The sequence below is a fragment of the Chaetodon trifascialis genome, chromosome 6 (assembly GCF_039877785.1).
Source record: "Chaetodon trifascialis isolate fChaTrf1 chromosome 6, fChaTrf1.hap1, whole genome shotgun sequence".
Taxonomy (NCBI): domain Eukaryota; kingdom Metazoa; phylum Chordata; class Actinopteri; order Chaetodontiformes; family Chaetodontidae; genus Chaetodon; species Chaetodon trifascialis.
In genome coordinates, this window is record NC_092061.1 from 7,353,851 (window position 1) to 7,375,135 (window position 21,285).

Below are 21,285 nucleotides of genomic sequence, written 5' to 3' on the forward strand. Positions count from 1 at the left end.
CAAAAATAACTTTCCTCTCCAAGAAAACCTGTAGCCCCCGAGCAGACCCGGCCCCTGGGGAAGGTCACATACTGTACACAAACATGGTCGGGGTGGACCGAACTCGGAGCTAAATTTTCCCTTCAAGCTCTCATCCCAGTTTGTCATCTTGTAGCAGGAATTGAATGCAGCCATGTGGTGCAACAAACAAGCTTTTTTTCTCAGTGTTGGAGGCAAATACAATTCATTCTGACACATTTAAGAATATTGTTACCCCTGCGTACGTACTGAAGCAATAAGCTGCTCGCTCTGGCTATCACAGAGTGTTTTTATCTCTGAACACTGAGTCTTTCTTCGGCAGCGTGCCTGGACGTCCTGCTATGTCAAGTCTTGAGCCTCCCTTTGAGATTCATTTCATCTTGTCATCTGTTGCCTCATCTATTTAAATGACAGGGGTTCACTCATGACATGTACCTTCATCTTCTTTAGGAGGGAGACACATGGATGGATGGATGCCTGCCTACTGTAGACTACTGTGAGCTGCCACTTAACAGGAGGTGTGTGGGCGAGTCTGCCCATCTCCGCTTTTAGAAACAGCATTATTTGCTTGTTCTGGGGCAGATATGACTGGTTTCCTTGCAGCAGGCACATGTGACCATTCCTCCACAAACAATAAAAAAGGCGGATATCTCAGCCAGCAGACTGGCGGCTCTTCCTGCTCTTTAGCACGAATTCCGCTGTTATTGTGCGACTCTTCTGACCTGCAGGTCACTCAAAGTCTTGTCCACGCTGGAGTCACTGAAAACTTTTCTGAAGGGATGTTTATCTTATCCGATGTGCATTTTACAGTAGAGAACGAATACCTTTAGTCAAGCCTCAGCCCTGGTCTACGCTACTTGAACGAAGCTTTACTGACATCCTCAAAATCTGCTGTAATATTGAGTTAGTAAAAAGTGTATATGTTTAGGAGACAGCTTTCCAAGCTGGTATGCATTTCTATAGGCTTGTTATTGGCATCAGCTGGCCCAAGGTTGGAAGAAACCGGTCACTGAGTCTGACCGCATCCCCTTAGCTTTAGCCTTCAAACGACCACCGTACGGTCGAACATCACAAGCACAATCTGAAATTAATTTCCAGACAAAAATTTATTTGATATTTAGATACAATACATAGACTTAATGGCACACAAAAAGATCGACAGAAAGAAAAGGCACAAAATGTCGTACATTCACTACCATGTCCCCTGAATTTCAAAAGCTGATCAGAAACACTTAAAAGCAAGCGGTTTAGAAATTAAACAGTTGTAGATTCCATAAATTAGATAAGACAGTACAGCTGCTTTGTGAATACTTCCTCTCCCCCATATCGCAGTCGTGACAGATGGTAAACCATTGATTTAGGTTGTTCTTTTTAGCCACTGGGTCCTCCAGTCAACAGACAGCAGGAATCATTAAGATAGACTTGGAAACATTGATTAAGCTGAAGAGCAATTGTTTCACACTTTCCACTCTTTGAGACAGAAGCATGCCACCTCAGTGCAGTAACAAAGACTAACTGGTTGTCTCAAACACTGCGACAGAACAGGCTACACTACAACCACTTTCAATCACGCTGAAACTGTAACAGCATGGCTCCCACAGAGGAGGATATGCTAGAGTGAAAGGAAGTCAACTGCTTGAGGCAACTGATGAGTAACAATATGAAAAAGATCCTCGTGTCGTATTGTTGGCCTGAGAAGATTTAGCTATGAAAAGTGTTGCCTCTAACAACTGCCTCCAAATTTTCCTATATTACTGTTGCTGAACTCATGTAAACACAACAGAAATCCATTCACACTCTTTGGACAAGCCAATAACCCATTACTGAGGAAGTGATCACATTCCCTCATACAGTTTACAGAAAATAAAAACATCAGGATCTTTGAACCCAGAGTATTGAATTACATCTACGTCTTGAAGGGAAAATATGGAAAACAGATCTCTAAAAACAAACCCCTCAATTCCTGTTGCACAAATTACTGACACAAAAAAACACAAAAACTGAAATGAGGAAGCCACTTGTACTTTAGATGCTTGTAACACTAGTGAGAAACACTGTAGGCAGCGCCACATGATTCTGAAGCCTAAGGCGAGAAAGTGCACTATGGAGTTGAAAAGTCATCAATATGGCATGTCCATCAAACGGCTGATCTGAGGCAAAGATGTAAATCTGCAGCCCTTTGCAGGAACAACAGTGTACAGCCTGTTCCAGCTGCAGCTTACACACATTTTTGCTTGCTGAACGAATTGCACTTGCTCAGGCACTGTGACAAATATCAGGAAACATGAAAGGAGTCGCATGCGAAGAAGAAATGAAGCGTCATCACAGACAACGTTGCTCATGAAGCTCTGTCTACCGTCATTTACCCCACACGAGTAGCAGCTAATGGCTAGTGCTAACTGTTAGGTGTCGGGAAAATTGCCAGTCAGAAACGAGGGAGGTAGCTAGAGCAAGAGCTGGCAGCAGAGGTACGACAGGTAGAATAGGTCCGATAGGTACAAAGGTCCAGAGATTAAGGCAAGCAGTGTGCGGTGCTGGTGTCGACTGGGCACTGAGAAAACACACCGAGAGTGATGCAGCAGAAGAGGCCTTTCAGAGAGCGTCCACCTCAGAGGACCAGATGAGTGAGACGGGCCTCTGGGGTGGGCTGGGTGAGGCTGGGTGAGGTGGGGCGAGCAGTGCGGTGCAGTTTGGCTTGTGACAGAGGCTGGAGGGGTGTAGCACCATCTGTGGCTGTTTTTCAGTGCAGTTTTTCTCTGGGGACATCTGTTAGGGAGGTGAATGCTGTTTTGCATGTTACGTGTGAATGTCTTCAGAATAGGGAGTGTGTGGATGGATGAAAGAGGGAGGGGGGGGGGGAATCAGAGCTGTAAACACCAAAGTAACATCCTTTCGCTGAACAAGCTTGCATGGATCTGCCCAGCTCGAGCTTTTAAGAGATCAGTCAGCGCAAAGGCATCCACACCTGTGAGTGCATGTATGTGTGAGAATGATTTCACATGTTTATCCTCATGTGCGCAATATATATGTGGCACATGCACTTGTGTGTGCGGTTTCTATTAAATCTGTATGAGTGAGAGTGAATACCTGTACGGGCATGATTGTCAGTGTTAATAAGATGCAGTGCTTTGGGTAAGGTGGGGTCATGGGGGAAGGATTACAGCGGGCCAAGGCGCCAAGGCTGTTAGTAATCTCTTAATGGAGGCTGTGGCAGGAAGGAACATGAGTATGACAAACAGACAGACTCATGCCAGGGAATGCAAACCACAGAGCCACTGTGTGTACAGTTAAAACCGAGGAGGAGACAAAGGGAGGTCAGGCAGGGCATCTCGAGAGGAATATTTTGGAGATAACACGAACAAGAAGGAAAATCAAAACAATAGAGTAAATATTTGGTCCAACACCTGCCACTGTGGAATCGAGCCAATGAATTTGCTTTTCTAAGAAAAAAAAAAAATCTGTCTACTGCAAGTAGCTCCTCGTCACATCTCTGCAGAAGGCTAGGTCTCGTCAATAACATGATGCTGATAGGTAGCCTTCCTCTGCACAGGAGATCAAAATTAACCAGAGTCTTATCAGCTAGGATCGTGTCGGTTTCTAGAAATCAATTCCTCAGTGTATAGAATGTCTATGATTGGGTGCAAGTCAGGGATTGGCTCTATTGATTGCAGGTAGCAGAGCTCCCTCCTCCACAGCCCGGATCAGCTCAGGTAAAAAGTGGCACCAAAGGAGCCCTCTGAACAGTCTCCATCGCTGCCGTCATCATGGGTGTTTAAAATCCTTTGCCTTTTCATTCGTCTGGAGCACGGGTTCCCCGTATTTCACCCTGTTTGCGCAGCTGTGGGGAAACAGAGGAAAATAAACAGCACGTTAGAGTTATGTAAGCTGAACAGGTGAGAGCAGGTTTAGTGGATGCTTGCATTCAGTGGAACCCTTCATGAATGGCTGCTGGTGCATTTTCGTTCCCTCTGGTTGACTGTGGGGTTTCGCGTCTTCCATCAAAACTAAAATACAGCAGATTTCCTTTTGCAATCTAATCTTTAGCCTCTCCTTAAAAATCTGCTCCAACAATTCTTATCAAGCTCCTTGTTTGTCTTCCAGGCAGATAAAAGCATCACTTTCAAATTCTTCCACCCTGAGGCTGATGGCTTTAGAAAGTCAATTAGTGTTAGAATCTGATAGCCGAACACCTTAATGGAACAGTTCAAACTAACAGTGGCTGTAAACAGAGGAATAGACAGATCTGATGAAATGGCACGAGGATTCACCCTCCCACTCCTCCATCCTCCCTCCCCCTTTTCTCAATCACAGCACAGACTTCTTCTCAACTGCAGAATTCCATTTGTATGTTAATGAGGAAAAAGGAGCCATCTTGAAGACCCCCCCCTCTGATTCTTGCTCTTTCCTTCCCCCTTCTCCACCGACAGCACCCGGCCAGTACACACACAGACAGAGTTGTGGACCAGGACACCGGTGCCGTCCTGGCAAGAACCTGAATAACAATAACTGTATGTTGGTAGGTGTTGGCTGCCATCACACCGTGTTGTCCCACACAGTCCAACTGTGACCCTGTTGACCCCTGAGCCAGCGGTTCAGGCCTCATCAGCCTCCTCACCACAGCCCTCTTTGATGGCACCCGCCTGTTTACTTACTCCAAGGGAAAATGGGAAACACATGCTGAATTGGGCGAGATATGTGTGTGTGTGCATGTGTTTTTTTGGGGGGTGTTAAGCACAAAATGCTGTATGTTGGTAGTAAGCCAGGAATGTTTGAGTCTGGCCCGCTTTGGCCAGTCCAGCCTGGATTCCTCCTTTTTTCTCCTTGTACGGCCAAGAGCTCCCAGACTGATATTTAGAGGAGTTCCAAGAGCAAACCAGCGGTAAGGTTTTACAGAGAATGTGATTCACAGAAATTAAAGCCTGTGATTTGAAAAGAGGACTGTTTTTCTTCTCTGCCTGGTGTTCCTCTATGGAGAGGCTCTGGACTGCAGGTACTAAGTCTTGAGCAGGCCTTCTGTGGATGTTTTTAACTGCTGGCCACCTCTTAAAAAATAGCATGTGTGATTCTGAGAAAAGTTTGCGCAGATGTCTGGATATATCCACCGGACAAGGCACAAGTGAGCACATACACAAGACACACTCATGCAAAGCGTGGTGCATTTTCAGCAAACAGCCAACGACCTAGCACACACGTCATATTCCTCTGAAATCTGGTGTTATTGATTAACCACCTCAGAATGAGCTATGGAGTTACATGTGAAAGCACACACACACGTGCACAATTAGTAGTGAACACACAACCTTTTCACAACCCCAAACAGTGAAGAGTGAGTCCAGAAAACCACAGTGAGCAGAGAAGCATCTGAGAAACTGGCCTCTACCAGTGAGACTTACGCAGCAAGGCTCAGACCTACACCAGGCCTGGCTACTCGTCGGCAGCTTTTGTACCGCACACAGAGCCCTTCTTACGCATCTAGACAAAAATGAAAACGCAGTAAAATCACAGAAAGAGGGATTAGGAAGCCTGTGAGGGCAGTTGGACTGGGTAACCATGGAAAAGGTTTAGAAAATGTTGAGTTTGTTGCTAATTATTCATCCCAAAATTTCTTCTGAAATACAATCAGGGTAAAGGAAATCATTTGTACCGCAACATGTCAACGGAAAGAAAAGCACGCCAAAATGTTCCGGTCTGGGAAGCCAGAGATACAGTGATGTTCATCTGGAAACTGGTAGACGTCGATATCAAAATCTGTTTCATTTCAATACTCTGAACAGTCCATATTTCATGAGTGCAGCCTTTATCACGATATCAGGACATGAAAAAACAGACAAAAGCACACCATTAAGACCAAAAAAACAAAACTTTCTGCTTCCCTCCAAATGTTTTCACTCGGGTTGAGAAGTGTAAAATAAATAAACCCACTGGTAAATAAAGACAAGGAAAGTATTAAGAAACAAACTGGCTGAAAGAAAACATCTTTGAAACTCACTCGGAGTTCATTATAAGATAATAAAAGATAAATCACCCAGGATGTCGAACACAACACAAAGCCACGGAACGAGGATGCTGCTCGTTTATTTAACTTATCCGAGGTCTCGTGAGTAGAAGACAGCAGCTTCACCACGATAAAAATAAATAAATAAAAACAGACTGGTGCCACGCCTGGAGCTTGAGCATTGAGTATCTGAAACATACTGCCATACACCCGTCCGGTGTTCTGAGCTCAGTCAGCTAATGGGACTGCTAGCTGCACGCTTAACTTAGCTAGCTAGCTAACAGCAGCTGCAAAAAACACTAATTCTTCTATAACTTTAGTTTAAGGTATTTAAAAGCATTTAACAGTGTAATAATATTTAATGGTTTTAATGATAAGTCTGTGGTCATGGTCAAGGAAATTATTTAGAAATATAGAGAAACTATCTATGACACAATAATAATGGTGTCATGATGGCTAATATCAAACACACATGACAGCTTAATGTAATGTTCACACATAAAGCTAAACAGTTTGGTAATCAGGCCTGCTATGGCATGTTTATGACAGGTTATGGCGTCATAACCTGTGTCATAACACATGCATCTCAAACAATGACATCATTGACTGAAAGACACTTAAAGAGAACAGTCAAACACACAAAGACTCTCATGTTTGTGTCGCGGTCATGCACTCACCTCGTCGAGCTCCTTCTGTGTCTCTGCCTCCATCTGCCGGATATCATCCATAGTCAGCTCCACCCACCTATCAATCCAACAGAAGAGCTGGCGGTGGAAGTTGGTGAAGATCCTCTTCTCTTGCTGAGGGAGACAGCGAGAGTCTTGATTAGGACTGGGTCACATGGTTGAAATCAATATCTTATTCTGCTTTTGTTCATTTTTTGATATTATTATTGCGATTATTTTACTTATTTTTATTGTTTATTTTTTATCTGATCTTGTGTTGTTGAGCACTTGCTGCATCTTTGCATGAAAGGTCATTGATCTTATTTTAGAGATGTACGTTCACAATACGGAAAATGAAAGTCAAATTTCATAACACTAATGTTTATTGCATTGAACTGTGTTTCACTGGCATAAATCAGGCAAAATTCAGTAAATTACAATTTATATGTAATCATTAAACATTTGTGCAACAAAAACACAATATCACCATATCACGATACATTTGCAAAATCAATAGCACTGAATTATCATCCAGAGTTGGTGTTGGTTAATCAGACAGCCAAGAGGAACAGTTTGCTTCTGCAAACTGGAAAAGCCTAAAAAACAGCTCTGACTGACTTCAATGAACGTGCCACTCTAACCTCATGGATGAAGTTCTCCACTTTGGTCTGCAGGCCCCACCACTTGAACTTGACTGTGACCAGTTTGTAGGCGCACATCCTTGGGCAGTCAGTCTTACGAGCCAGCTCTTTCTGTTAGAGGAAGAACAACAAAAGAATGACAAAGATGTAGAAGCGCAGTATCGGTATAAATAACATAGCAAAAACTTTCCAGTGAGAGAATAATCGTGAAAAACAGCAGAAGGCTGAGAGAATATTATTTTAGACTAATCTTGACTGCATTCAAAGCTAGAAAAAAAAATCATTAATACATAATGCTTTGGGTATGGAGCTTGCTGAAATAATTATCAATATGAAGATGTGCTGTGCACAGATAAAAGTGCCCTAATCTACAACACACTTTCTAAATCCATCCGCTGCTTGCACTCTGCCTCCCTCAGAAGAAGAGAAGAAAAGGAGGAAGGGGGGGGTTGGGGCAGAGCAAAGTGGATAAACTCCAGATGAAGGGACCATTTCTCTGCCTCCGCCCTGACAGCGACACCGTTCCCGACAGGCATGCCTTTGTGGCCACGGAAGGCAGATAAAACGGTGCTCGTGAAGCGATAAGGGCGTCGCGGTGCAAAGCTGGTTACATTATTAACACCTAGGACCTGCTCGCCCCCAGAACACACATACTCTCCCTCCGAGAACACCTGTTTAATTAATCACTTCATTCTGGCTCGGCATTCCAAGAGAAAATGCCACAGACCCGCCTCAATCACCCTCATCCCACTGCCGTTTGATGCCACGATCATGGAGGAGAGCGAGAGAGGGGAAATGAGAAACATTTCTAAATTTGCAGTGGGTTTAGAAAAGTTGTCATCGCTAAAGGAGAACTTCACATGAAACGGATTCTACATCAAAACACTTACGGTGACATTTCTTCTCTCCCTCTCTGTGCCCCACTCAAAGGAGCAGAAGTTTTCAGAAATACAAAGGGTACCGATATGCAAGCATGTGTGCATGCAGAGATAGACAAGAGTTTTATTGCTCTGAGAAGCTGGCAGAAATTGTGCCTCTGTTGTCACATAACTACTTTTTTTTCACCTTTTCAAAAACAGTCTTTTTCCATGTCCACAGCGGACGGGAAAGTGATCTAATTAAAAACACAAAATAAAAAGTTGTGCTTCTTTATTCATACTTTTTAAAGCTGTTTGGCTGCCTTTGTTCTGTGAAAATTCTTGAAGTAGAGGAAAGTTTCCCATGGTGAACTTTGAGGACTCCACAGCAGAATAGAAATCCTCAGCGCTCTAACAGCGAGCAGGACCCGTTTGTGAGGCTGCGGGGTACGGCAGGGTTTAGAGGGGAAAGCAACAAAACTCCTGACAAAGTTTCTCTGTGTGGATGAGCTACATCTGATAGACTCATTACTTACTATCAAAAGCAAACCCCCCTTTATACAGAATTGCTGCTTGTCAAATTTAGAATCAGTGTCCATTCACAGCCTCTTTCCCATTTCTGTCGTCGTCTTCTGACGCACACAAAGTCTGACAGACAGAGCTCAGAGTAGGACCCTTTTGTGACATGGGGACCAGAAATTTCTATTACATCCAATTAGAGCTGAGAAAGAGGTGATTTGTCTTCATCAAACTGCAGCCTTGCAGTTGTGCAGACCCCACTCTAGCTTTCCTCCAGCCCTGTGCTCTCCTGATTATTACAGGCAGTGTGGTGCTGGTGTGGAAAAATAGAAAAACACAAACTAATTTTATGTCAAACGTAGAGATGATATATTCATTTCAAGTCTACAGACTCACACATCTTGACACTGCAATTTCTCTTCACTCTTCTGCTCATGCGCTGTCAAACTGCACAGGGACAATGATTGAAAAGCATTTTTCAGGTCCAGCCACAACTTCTTGATTGGACTGAGGTCTGGACTGTGACTCTGCAAATCTGGGACATCAACACTGTTGTTTTTAGGCATTTCCAGAGTAGCTTTGGCTTAATATTTGGGGTTGTTGCCTTGCTGGAAAATAAATCTTCTCCAAAGTAGCGGTTCTCTTGCAGTCTCCTTTATTCATAAGCTAAGACCTGCTGCAGAGGAGCATCTTGACAGCATGATGGTGCCACCACCTAACGCCACACATAAAAAAATCTCAATCTCTGGTCTCAGAGCACTGAACTGTATTCCACTGGTTTTCAATCGTGGCTTTTTGATTGTTGTGGGTTTCTCAAATAACGGCTTTATGCATAGTGTCTCCCCTTCCAGCCAGTGAACCCTGCAGCTTCTTCAGAGTTGGCATAGGCCTCTCTGTGGGGAGGACACTCTGCTCTAGACAGATTTACAGATGTTCCATATTCTTTCCATTTTATTATGACCGACCTTACTTTATTTAGTGCCTTGGAAAGTTTTCTGCAGACAATTATTTAAGGTCTTGTGCAATCATAGCAGCGAAAAATGTGAAACTACAGCTGTGGACTCGGGTCCTGTGAATGCCAAGGACCAGGTATTTACCCTCCTTAAAAATAGTCTGGTATACAGGGTCAAACGTGGTTGAATCTTTGTTTAGTCTCCTGTGACATTAATTGCCATTTGTCTGTGATTGTGATTTATCTCATTTCCAGAGCATTACCTTCCAGGCTGGCCCAAGGGGTCCTCTGCCGGTCTTAGCTGACGTAAACATGGCAGGATCCTCATCTGGCTTGTAGTCCTACAATGAGAACAATTTATATAATTAACACAATACATAGCACTTTATATTTAGCATCAACAAGCTGAGGTAATCTGGATGACTAATTTAAATGTTTACACATGTAAACTGCGACAGCATGAATTAAATATGTCTTAAATCTTTGTCCATTTAAAAAAAAAAAAGTATGCTAATAGATACTGACTGTTTTTATTCTAATTTTCTAAAACAAACCACGCAACAAAAGCAAGTTTGATTTCGTTATGGCATTCAGTAGGCTACAGATTTGGCGGTCTTTGTTCAACACTACTGTTCACTCGCTGTGCTCTAAACTGAGCAGCACAGCAGTCACTGCCACCAAAAGGCCAAAGAGTACCGCACTCATTCTCCAAAACCCGCCACCCCCCGGAGATAATGTCATGCAGCAAGACCGGAACACAACTCAGCTTTAAGTGGCTGGGAGATAAAAGGCCATCTATGAGGTGCTGACGCCACCAGAAACATCTGTTTAATTAGGGTGACAATGGAGCCAGTTCTTGTAAGTGAGCGTGCATGCATCCACCTGCATGTGTGTTGATGAAAACTGCTGCTGCTGTTGCTGCACTTCCCCTGTGTGCATGTGTGTGTGTGTCCAAGTACAGCAGCTCTAACTGCGACAGCACTCCAAACACACAGAAAAATACTGAGCGCGCATGCCAAGCACATGAGCACATGACAAACATGACAAAGTTGACTTCATAAAACAGCCCAGAAAAAAATAGAAATACAAATAAATGAAATGGCTTTCAAATTACCAACAGCTCAAGGGCCCAGCAATTTTAAATAAATCATGATGCGCCTGCAGCTAAAAGCTACTTTTCAGGGCTATCGGCCAACAGGAGGGTGCCAAACGTGTGGAAAGAGATAGAAACCCCCACACACCCACACCCACACCCACACCCACACACACACACTATAATCTGGCTGTTTTAATGCTGAGAGCTCCGACACTATAACAATACACTGTGCTGCACTAATGAGGTCTGTGAATCGATATGCCGTGGTACACGAAAAGGACCGACTCCTCAAGTAAGAGAGTGTGTGTTAGAGTGCGAGTGTGTTTGTGTCGTGTGTGTATTTGTCTAGTTCCGGCATATGAAGCACTGTGAGCCTTAATTACACTAACAAACTCATCTGTGCTGGCGGTACGCCCCAGGCCCTGCAGCCATGCCTGAGGCTGAGGGCTGATAGGGTCCTCAGACACAACACACTCCTCCTGCTAGGCAAACACCTCCGCCTCGTTAACCAACCACCGCAAACAAACACGTACACACACACACAAACCAACGCTTCTCAGCCAAATAGCCACACATACACGCGCACAAACAGAGCCACAGTGAAATGAGGCAATGTGATGTCAAATAACAGCAATAATGTGCAACATCTTCAAATAAGATTTCAGAGATTCCAAATGGAGTATTAACAACTGATTTTTATATTTTGACATATTACTGAGGCAATCTTAGGATTCTCAAATAGTGTGTACATGTTGTGGTGCTGCTGATGCTTAATGTCAACTGGAGACCAAATGTTAGATAATTCACATTTATTCAAAACACAATGAAAGGATTAAATGAATCCACACTTAACTGTCTAATTTTCTGCCAGTTCTTGCCATCTACTGTCAGCCAAAAAGGTAAGCGTTTCATCTTCTGCTAATACAGTTTATTTAAATACATTTCCAGCTTTGCATCCACTAGTTTCACTGAATGTATAAGAAGTACCCCTCCTGCACTGTTCAATATGTGGGTTCAAAGGCCAGATAAAAATCATTCCACATTGCTTAGCAAGTTCATTTTGCTCAGTTCTTTTTTGTTCTAGTGCAGCAAAAGGTGGATTAACCAATCAGTCAATCAACTGCAAACTACAAAAACTGAAATACTGCCAACTTTGTGAAGTAATCTGTCAAATAAAAATGTCAAACATTAGTGGATTCAAGCCTTCTCCATGTGTTGATTTGCAGGTTTTTCCATTTCAAACCATTAGAAATAAAATCAATGTGGGCTTTTTAAACACTGAAGGACAAGGCTCTGCGAAATTCTGACAGGCTTCAGTCCTTATTTTCAGCAATACGATGTGCTGAAAACACAATATTTAAATGTGACAGTATTTATGTTGATATATTAATGCTCAAATTTCTTATTGTCCCAGCAGCTTCTGAAATTAACTAACACCAAAATGAAGAAGTTTCTGAGTCTATAAAGATTTTTTTTTTCAAAAGCTCAAAAATAAACAGAATGAACAGACCACTGCTTGTCAAAAATAAACCAATATGACCAATTTGAACATCCCTGATGTAAAGTGAACTGGGTTTGGCAGACAGCTTGCTAATTATCATGCTCGTCCACATGAAGGCGCCAAACTGTGTTTTTATCTTCCACTGGAAACGTGCCGGTCGAGTTTCTACTTACAGCAGCGGACACTTGACTTCTGTCTGCAATGTCAATGGGCACAACATTTACACTCTGCCATGTGAAGCCGTCTAGTTTGTGCACCTGAACAATCAAGCAAACAGAAAAACTGTCAGAAGCGCACACAAACTCAAATCTGATGTTCAAACTGGATACGTTCTCGATAAGACAGAGAGGAACTCACATTTTCTTGTGTTCCAAGGTCCGGTTTGTGCCACGTCTCAATCTTAATGAAGAAATCATCTTTCATGTATTCATTCTAGAGAGGAGTGCACAGGAGGATATTACAGAACTGCATGAGCAGAAAGTAAACTGAATATATGTAAAGACCTTAAATGTACTGGAAGGAATATTTTGACAATTGTAGAAACACAGCAAAACAAAAGCCATTTCAGGCAACCTACCGTCACAACTGTATCAAGGCCAGGCACGAAGAGAAAAGGGGGAAAAAAATAGACAATGTATGTATAAATATTATGTATAAAGTAAGAAAAGCATATATAACCATGGAGAGGAGTAAGGGGTTCAGGGTAAAGCAAAGGTAAAGTGGTATGGGGGGGAGACTCACCGGTTCTGCAGTAGGGGTAGGCATTCCAGGCTTTTTCATGGAATACAAGGGAGCTCTCAGGGGCAAGTATCTTGACATACCTTGGTACTTTACTATTGGGAGGGGTCGGTAGATGTAAGGGGAGAAAGACAGAGGGAAGACATACTACATTTGAGGTTCAAGAGGAAAGACTTCAGGAGGAAAATGATCGACACTCCACAACAAAACTAAGCCAACGCTGCCACTGCCTGGTAGCACTGTGCTATTACACTTTCACATGACCTGAATGAAAAAAAGCACGTACCTCTTTAGGTGGTAGATTTTGTGTGTATACTGTCCCTTCTCGCCGTCTTTTTCGTAGGGCTCATTCTTGAGCACCTCAATGCCCTCACCACCGCCCGTCTCATTTTTACTTGCTTCAGCCACTGAGAACAGCTGTCCCACTTGATACTGGAACACAGAAACACATCAGTCACTTACAAAACCAAGACCTAAAGCTGGTCTAAGTAAAGCTCGCTGATGCTATAGACTCCATGACACATACAGTATATCTTCATTATTTCTAATATGTCCTGAAACAAGAAACAGCTATAAACAGTATTTGCATTTCAGCAAATTTAAATATTTTTTTTATTATAAGCTGCATGTGGATCATAAACCAGAATAATCTCTTCTTTGCATTTTATCTTTGTCTTCAGCTTTTTAGGACAGTGGTTCTCAACATTTCTTGGTTTATAACCCCTTTAAATGAACCAACATCTGCATATATGACATGTGAGCAGTTCAGCAAAAATAAAATAAATAAAGGCGTTTCCTTTTCCAACTGTATCATTATTAATTATCACTTGCTTTGTGGTTTAAAGTTGAGCAACATAAATTTAGCAAACTGTGTGATGACCTGCTAAGCACTACACACATATTTGCATATGAATGCAGACTCTGGAGGCAAGGGACAAGATTTTGGTATCGGAAGTGTTCCGGTCTCCATTAATAGTCTGAGTGGTATTGGACAATTTGAACAGGCTTTGGTTGCACGCAGGTAAACAGTCAGTGCAGAGCGCAAATGAGGCCGAACGCACTGGTCGAAACACAGCCACAGAACCCATTTTATCTGCATACATATGCAGATATTAGCCGAAATGTCATCTGGACGTAAAACTCTAAACATAAACAAGGACCAGTGCACAGACGAGGGAGTCCTGGCCCAGATATCCGTTATCCCGATATCCGCCAGCTATACCAGAAGCTCCGAAACACTGGCCGTTGCCCCCAGAAGCTAGATCATCATCATCAGACGTTAGCTGATGGATGCTGAGATTGTGGTCCTGCTGTCACTCTAATATGCTGCAGATTTATATAACATGCCAAGAAAAACTACTGCAGAAGGCATCAAATAAGCCTGTATCAGACCTGTGGTGTGGGATTTGAGTGGATGGGTGTTTTTTTCCCCCGATCATGCTGCTGCATTTTCAAATCAAAATCTAATGAAAGAGCGTAATCTGGACAGTCTATTTACATTTCAAACTTTAAGTCTTTCCCACATGCTGCAGGCCAAATGAACTCCTGTCTTCTGTTACGATGTTTGAACAGACGGTGCAACAGAAGGGTGGATGTGGTGTGTATTTTAGCTACCAGAGCTCTTATTAGTGTTTTCTCCCCTAAAGGGAACACTTGTTTTTTCTAACTATTTGGAATGAGCTTTAAAATGGGCCACTAATTGCCAAAAGATTTTATCACCATACAAGGCAGCAGGGTGAGACTCTGGGATTGATGACATAAACCTTTATAAACACAGGGAACAAATCCTGCTCTTGTAAATCAATCACAAGATTTACAAATTGTGCTCTTTGGGAGAAGTTTGCATTGTACTAACTCGTAACCAGAAGCTTGAAAGCAGAAACGCTGGAAATGATAAGATGGTGGTACATTCATTATTCACTGCCTTGACTCTTTGAGAGGAGAACGCCTTTATTTAACAGATTATAAACCAACACTGTGTGCCACATTTTGAGTCCAAATAAGAGATTCAGGCTCTATTGCAAGGGGTACAAGTGTAAAAGTTCTGTGAATACTATGGTGGAACTGGAACGAATAAAATAATGAATGAACCAATTCGTTCATATGCACTTCTTTATTTAAAAGTGACTGTTGACCAGTTGTAAGTCTGCAACGGAAATGTAGGAGAGAAAAAGGGCAAGTATTTCACATCCTCTGCGTTCACTGGCATAGATGGCGCCTGTCACTACAATCGAGCTGTTTGTTGTCATTCATAATGAGGAAGGACAGGCAAAAGTACAAGAAACTAGGTGGAATCCAGAAACTCTACAATGAAAATAAAAATACTGCTATTTACAACATGACTCGTTTTATCAGAATAATAATATGGAAGACTAAAACTGATTACTCACCTCCTCAACACTACAGGGTAAAACCACACGGCTGCAAAAGAGAGAGAAGTGTGGTAACATTAACACAACACTTGTTTCTTAAAAGACACTGCTCAATAAGCCACAAGCACTACAATTTTATTTCAAAGTGAAGAACAAGTTTAAGCATAACTAACATTACCTGCAAAAATAGCTTTACACACAAGGAAGGTGCAGAAACATATGACTGAGTCTTAGTTTGGACCGAAATTAATTAAATGTCCATACATGAAGCACTGCAGAAGAAGCAGTAATGCCACAGTCACACATCACATTAGAAATAAAATAAAACAATGCACAGTAACCCTCTCACTGTACAAGAACAGGAAGCTGGTTGTGGTCACTCTTCCTGAGATAAAAACTATTACAGCCCAGTCTGACACTCTGCTGACTTCAGCACGATGAGAGGAACCCATCACTAGACCAGAAGTGGAATAGACTGAGCTGAGGAAAGCTGAGATTGGATACGGTCAACAGATGAAGAAAACTCCAATGAAAAGAGGAGCGAGGGGAAGAGCAAAGGAGGCCAGCAGTGAGCCATTTTTGGCCAACAACATTGCATATAAGAAATAAATGTGCAGCACAGACCAGTGACAGAAGGTACTGCTGTTTGAAGGAGAAAAAACAAGTATCGGAATAATTATTACATAAAACCTCCACACCTTAAAGTCAGTATTTACTTTTTGCAAAGTGAAAGTAGACTACAACTTTTTTTCTTCATGTCTCAACAGACTTCTTCAGGGTGTGGTATGCTTTGCCCAAACCAACTGCATCATTTATCCCGATGAGCATGAAGCTTCAGTCTATGACCACTAACCACAGAGCGCGAGGGAAAAAAAGGAAGGAGAGAAAGTTTTCTCAAAGCATAAATCTAAAGCAAGGCTTAATTCTACCCTGACATGTTAATATTTGGAGCGGCATTTTTTCTTATCATTATTTCTGACTGCACTTTTCCTGCCCATGTGGTCTTCAATGGTGAGGACTTGTGGCAAACCATGATGATGAGAATTTGCATTTTATCCAGAATTAACACTGCAGTATAAACTTGTGTTGACATGAGGTTATCTTTATGGGACAGGTTATATTTTCTCTCCAGGCTGCTACGACAAGGCCAGAGACAAATCTAAAGCAAGGCTTTGTAATGAGTGATGTTGACTTTCAACACAATCGAGGGCACAGGCCAGGCCTCAATAATGAACTGGACAGGGGCATAGTCTTTAAATGAGGAGTAATGGTTTTAAAAAGAATGCATGGCATTTGCTACAGCACTAAAGCACACTACATGAATGTGAATACATGTTTATTTTATATTATTTATTTAATTAATTTCTCATGGTCAGTGCACATTACTGTAAATATGCCAGAACTAGCCACAAGGCTAGATCTCATCTGTAGTCCCTGGCCAGAAACAGCAACTTAAATGCAGCTTCAAAAAAACAAATTTAAAACAATAATCTTGATGTAAAAGCCTGTGAAATAGACATGTAGACACAATCTGCCTTCAATAAGTACCAGCTATGTGAGTGACCCAACAACGAGCTCTTGCATTAAAGCAGGTTATACTAACTTCTGTTTACCACACAGGTGATTTGATGGGATTGAGGCCACGCAGTGCTCAAGTGCATGTGTGTTTTTAAACTTGTTAAAAGTAATCCAGTGAAACTTTCATGGAATTAGACTGTGGTAAAATGGTTTTATAACTCTAATATCTATCTTGCTAAAGTTTCTGAATTTTCCATGCATGTACTCCTACTATCCAACTGAACAACAAGTATGTTCAGAGCTTAGTTCATGGACTTAAATACTAATTAGGTCTAAACCACAGTCACTCGATTGTGAGTGCAAATAAGTGGTTGCAATATGCATAAACACTGGACTAATATGGACTGAACCCTAATCTTTCTAACATTCAGCCAAACAAAATGAAAGGCATTAACCAAATCTGGGACTTCTTTTAAGACTTTGCTGATGTGATTAACAAAGTTTGCTGGTGTTTGTCTACACTACACTCTAGCATTCAAGCTTATTGTTTACCAAAATTAAGAACGAGCATCCTTAACGACTCATATCCCACCAAGCACAAAGTTTTGAAAGGTCAAGTGGAAAGCTAACATTAGCTAGACATGTTTCCGTGCAAGATTGTGACAAGTTCACTGCCGTTTGCCATGTTTTCTTAACTGATAATGGCTTTAATTTCAACATGAGCGTCTTCTGATCCAACTTCATGACTCAGACAGCTAACATCACTGCTGCTAGCTAGCGTAAACTCATCACTACTACCGCTAGCAAGTTAGCTAGTTGTTTGGAAGCGCTTGGTTTGACACAAAAGAGAGAAAAAACAGTGAATTCAACATTTACTCAAAGCTGCTTATCTTGGTTAAGGTTAGCTGGCGCCGCCACGAGTTTATGTGTCAATGCTGCTAAGATAACATTAGCAACGCTCGGTGATTTCCCATTCGTATACACTCATGTTAACTAGCATTAGCAAGTCGTGACTTACTTCGTGACTCATTTTACGGCTTAAAGGTAGAAATAGCGGAACTCGTATCCTTTAAACGCATAACTCATGGACTGAAGTGTTTAGCAGCCAGCTGCTTAAAGTGAACACACGAGAAACTGTAGAACAACAGCAGCTGTCAGAGTGCTATCCCGCTGTCAATGCCGGCAATATAGGCCTGAGCTGCTCTTAAGCAATCCCACCCTTCCCTCGTGCGTCGGACACAGACACCGAAGCAAGATGAAAAGTTTTCAGTAGTGTTCAAACAACGAAAAAACTGCCCCGAATAACCGGAGCCGTTATTTAAGAATGCACTGACTTCAGAATTTTTTTTAAAAAAGAGGAGTTTAGACTGAAACATCGCACTTACTACTCCTTGATGAGGACCATGATCGCTCGTTCCTCTCGGTGCCACAACTCCTGCCCAGCCCCAGCTACCGTTAAGTGCTGATGACGTCTTGAGCTGCTGTGGGCGGTGCCCAGTCCCTTCCTCGAGAGCAGTGATTTGCAGACCGAGGCATGCTAATTGGTATGAACCAATAGAATCTCTCTCTAGCGGATTGAACCCGCCTCTTGTACATATGGTTTTATCAAGCAGCATAAGTGATTCAGTGGATCATGTAATTAAAAGGACATGAGCTGATCAGGTGCAGCATCATTTTAGATTTATTTAAGAAAATCCCTTTCATTATAAGGATTGTGATCATGCAGTTTGGTTATCTGCTCCATGGCCTGAAGCCGACTTGCTTAGTTTCATAATGACGTGTGCTTAGACCTGGTGCCTGGCATTGGGTGCATCTATTATAGCAGAGGTTCCCAACATTTTTTGCTGCTGTCCCCTTAAAAATGGAGCTAAATCCACTTGTGGCCTCTCATAACATTAATTGTGAGAAGGTCAACCAAAGAGTGATTTTTTTTCCCTCCTCGAGCAATCTATATAAAGGTCAGGAATACAAGAAAGCAAACATGATGTTTTTTTTATTGAAACAGTTTACTGATAAATGACAGATGGTTGTCATGAAACCTTCATGTTTAATCTCAAAAAATCATGGGCTAAAAAGTCATACATGGTACTTAACATTGAATAGCAAGAGAATCCATGCTTCAGAGCAGACACTCAATTCACAAAGAAATCAGGCAAAATGCCCTTTTGATTTCAATAAAAAATATTAAATCTTTTTTTTCCCACTCTATCCATCTTTACATGGTACAGGTTTGTTCACTTTTAATAATATAAAAACGCTTAATACTGATTGTGAAACACTGGAATTAATTTACAAAACATAATAATAATTATTATAATATTAATAACAATAACAAACAATAATAACAATAACCATTAAATTTTAAAACAAAAAAACAGAATGGAGGAAATCAGTCATAGCTGTTGCATCTTGGCCCACACAAACAGCAAAGTTTTGGGGGAAAAAATACCAAATGGCATTTACATCTACCTGACACACAGTTACACACAAACACAGTATCAGGTCGTTGAGTATTTCTCATTGCCATTTACAGTGTTATGGGCACAAAGACAAGACATTCTCTAAAGCCTTCACGTGCCTCTGCAGGATCACACTCGCTGACCAATCAAATCCTTTTCACTGTCACTCAAGCTTGGTGGACCAATAGTGGTCCTCAAAAAGTGCCCTACTCCTCCAGCAGACAGGATAGTAAATGATAGATTAAAGTATAGGACCGTTTTAAATGTCTCAGCATTTAGAGGAAGGGAAAAATCTTCCGGGCGACAGGAACTTGTATCCATTGCCAGCAGGTAGTCGGATAGAACGAGCACCAGGGCTACTGCTTGTGGAAATAGTAGGTGACGGGGCCACTTTTCTGGGGTTGGAGCAGTGGTGTCCATTGGAAGAGTTCTTGCTGCCCCTGTCTAGTGACTGCAGCCCCAGCTCCCGCAGCTCCAGGCTGTCTTGGGTATCGTTAGGGGAGCAATGACGTGGGGAGAGGTTCAGAAGGCTCAGTACATCTCTACTGGCAGAAGCAAGGGGTCCAGGAGGACCGTGGATAGCTCTGACGGGACCTAGATGTTGCTGTTGCTGGGCTGCAGCATTAGCCCAAAAGGTCTTCAGATTGTGGATAGCTTGGACTTTTTCATCAATTACCCCTCTTCTTAGGCGGTCCAAGTCTGGGGCATCAGCCGATGTAGAGCAGGCAGAGCCCGTAGAGGAGTAGGACAGGGCAGGGGACGGAGCACTGCCAGCCGGGGACTGGTGACCAGAACTGGGAGACACATTACTCGGGGAACGGGAGATGTGGCCACTGTATGGGGAGCTTGGGTACTTTAATTTGAACTGTGCGTGGCTGTCCAGACTGGGCGAAGGATGACTGCCCTCCTTTTGGGAAGACTCAGAGACTGCAGGACTATTGTAGCCAGAGCTTATCTTCTGCAGTGAAGAGGAACGAGATGGAGGTTTGGGTCTTGGGGAAGACTGAGCTCGGCCACTTGCGCTGCTGTTAGGACGGCTGAACGCGCTCGTTTCGGAAGATCGGAAGGTGCTGCTCCTAGCTGAGGTTCCTCCTGTTGTCCCACCCTCTGCGCCAGCCCGCTGAAGACTACCCACCGCCCGTAGATGGCTCTGAGTCTCCTCCAGAATCTTCTGGGCCAGCTCCTGAGGATCCAGAGGGGCAGTCTTTTCTTCCTGAGACTTGACAGTACTGTCCGTCTCGGTGCTGGACTGGTCAGATTCGCCTGTATCCGAGCTGCTCACCTTACCCACCTTTTGGAATGGTGAGTTTGGGCTGGGCACCAGGCTTGTTTTGACAGGGGATGTTGGGGTGCTGACACTGCCCCTTGATGATACTGATACACTGTAGCCTCTCCCTGCTCCTGTGCTGGACCCACCAACAACCCCCCTGCCTCCACGGTGGTGGCGCTGGCTGTGGCCTGGCGGCAGAGGCAGAGAGTCACAGTGACTTCCCAGCGGTTCGCTACTGATGATGGAAAAGCCCTCATACTCTTCCTCATCCCCACGGGCTCCTGCCACTGCAGCAGCTGCCCCATGAGGAGAGGAGCGACTACGGGGCACATGAGGGTGTTTGTGGATAGAATAGTGTGCCGTGGCCCCACTGCGTTGTCGATGACCAAGGAAATCACAGTCTGACTTGGAAGCAAAGCTCATGGAGGAGGCTACAGAGCTGAGACTATAGACAGAGATGGCATCGGATGCCTGATTGTCCAGGCAAGGAGGTGAGAAGGGGAGGCTTGAGTATCCCATGGGCAGGGGGTTGGACACAGACTGGGCTGAAGCTAGAGACTCCAGGGAAGATGAGCTGTCCAGACTGAGACGCTTGGGCAGTTCTGTGGAGTCTGAAGAAAGAGAACAAAAGGGAAAAAATGTGACACCTGATCAAAACAAACAGGGCTGCTAAAAAAGGTTAAA

The 21,285-nt window shown here is 43.0% G+C and overlaps 2 protein-coding genes across 7 annotated transcripts in view; both read right to left on the reverse strand.

Moving 5' to 3' along the window:
- Positions 1-1,113: 1,113 nt before the first annotated feature.
- Positions 1,114-18,325, reverse strand: LOC139332829 (phosphatidylinositol transfer protein beta isoform-like). 2 transcript variants are annotated; one of them, XM_070964948.1, is made up of 12 exons: positions 18,258-18,325; positions 15,373-15,403; positions 13,269-13,414; positions 12,986-13,077; positions 12,822-12,829; positions 12,602-12,676; positions 12,418-12,501; positions 9,911-9,988; positions 7,320-7,430; positions 6,691-6,813; positions 5,412-5,490; positions 1,114-3,856 (listed from the first exon to the last, which is right to left on the reverse strand). In XM_070964948.1, exons 1-11 carry the CDS (start codon positions 18,275-18,277, stop codon positions 5,443-5,445), a joined length of 816 nt encoding a protein of 271 aa, XP_070821049.1. In that variant the 5' UTR covers positions 18,278-18,325; the 3' UTR covers positions 1,114-3,856; positions 5,412-5,442. The 2 variants fall into 2 exon arrangements, with proteins under 2 accessions (XP_070821049.1, XP_070821050.1); XM_070964949.1 differs by lacking the exon at positions 5,412-5,490.
- Positions 18,326-18,847: 522 nt separating this feature from the next.
- LOC139332680 (tetratricopeptide repeat protein 28-like) overlaps positions 18,848-21,285 on the reverse strand; it is a 158,960-nt gene continuing 156,522 nt past the window's right edge. For all 5 annotated transcript variants that reach the window (XM_070964745.1, XM_070964744.1, XM_070964747.1 and 2 more), the window contains one exon: positions 18,848-21,212. In XM_070964745.1, the coding sequence (XP_070820846.1) occupies positions 19,600-21,212 (1,613 nt within the window). In that variant the 3' untranslated portion in view covers positions 18,848-19,599. The remainder of the gene's footprint in view (positions 21,213-21,285) is intronic.

Excerpts from the sequence above, each read along its gene's own strand:
- LOC139332829 (XM_070964949.1), bottom strand. The coding sequence starts at position 18,277 with ATGGTCCTCATCAAGGAGTA. Across the intron at positions 12,502-12,601 it reads ACCTTGGAACACAAGAAAAT|GTGCACAAACTAGACGGCTT; the intron begins GTGAGTTCCTCT and ends TTGATTGTTCAG. Across the intron at positions 3,857-6,690 it reads CACAGAAGGAGCTCGACGAG|CTGCGCAAACAGGGTGAAAT; the intron begins GTGAGTGCATGA and ends GTTTCCCCACAG.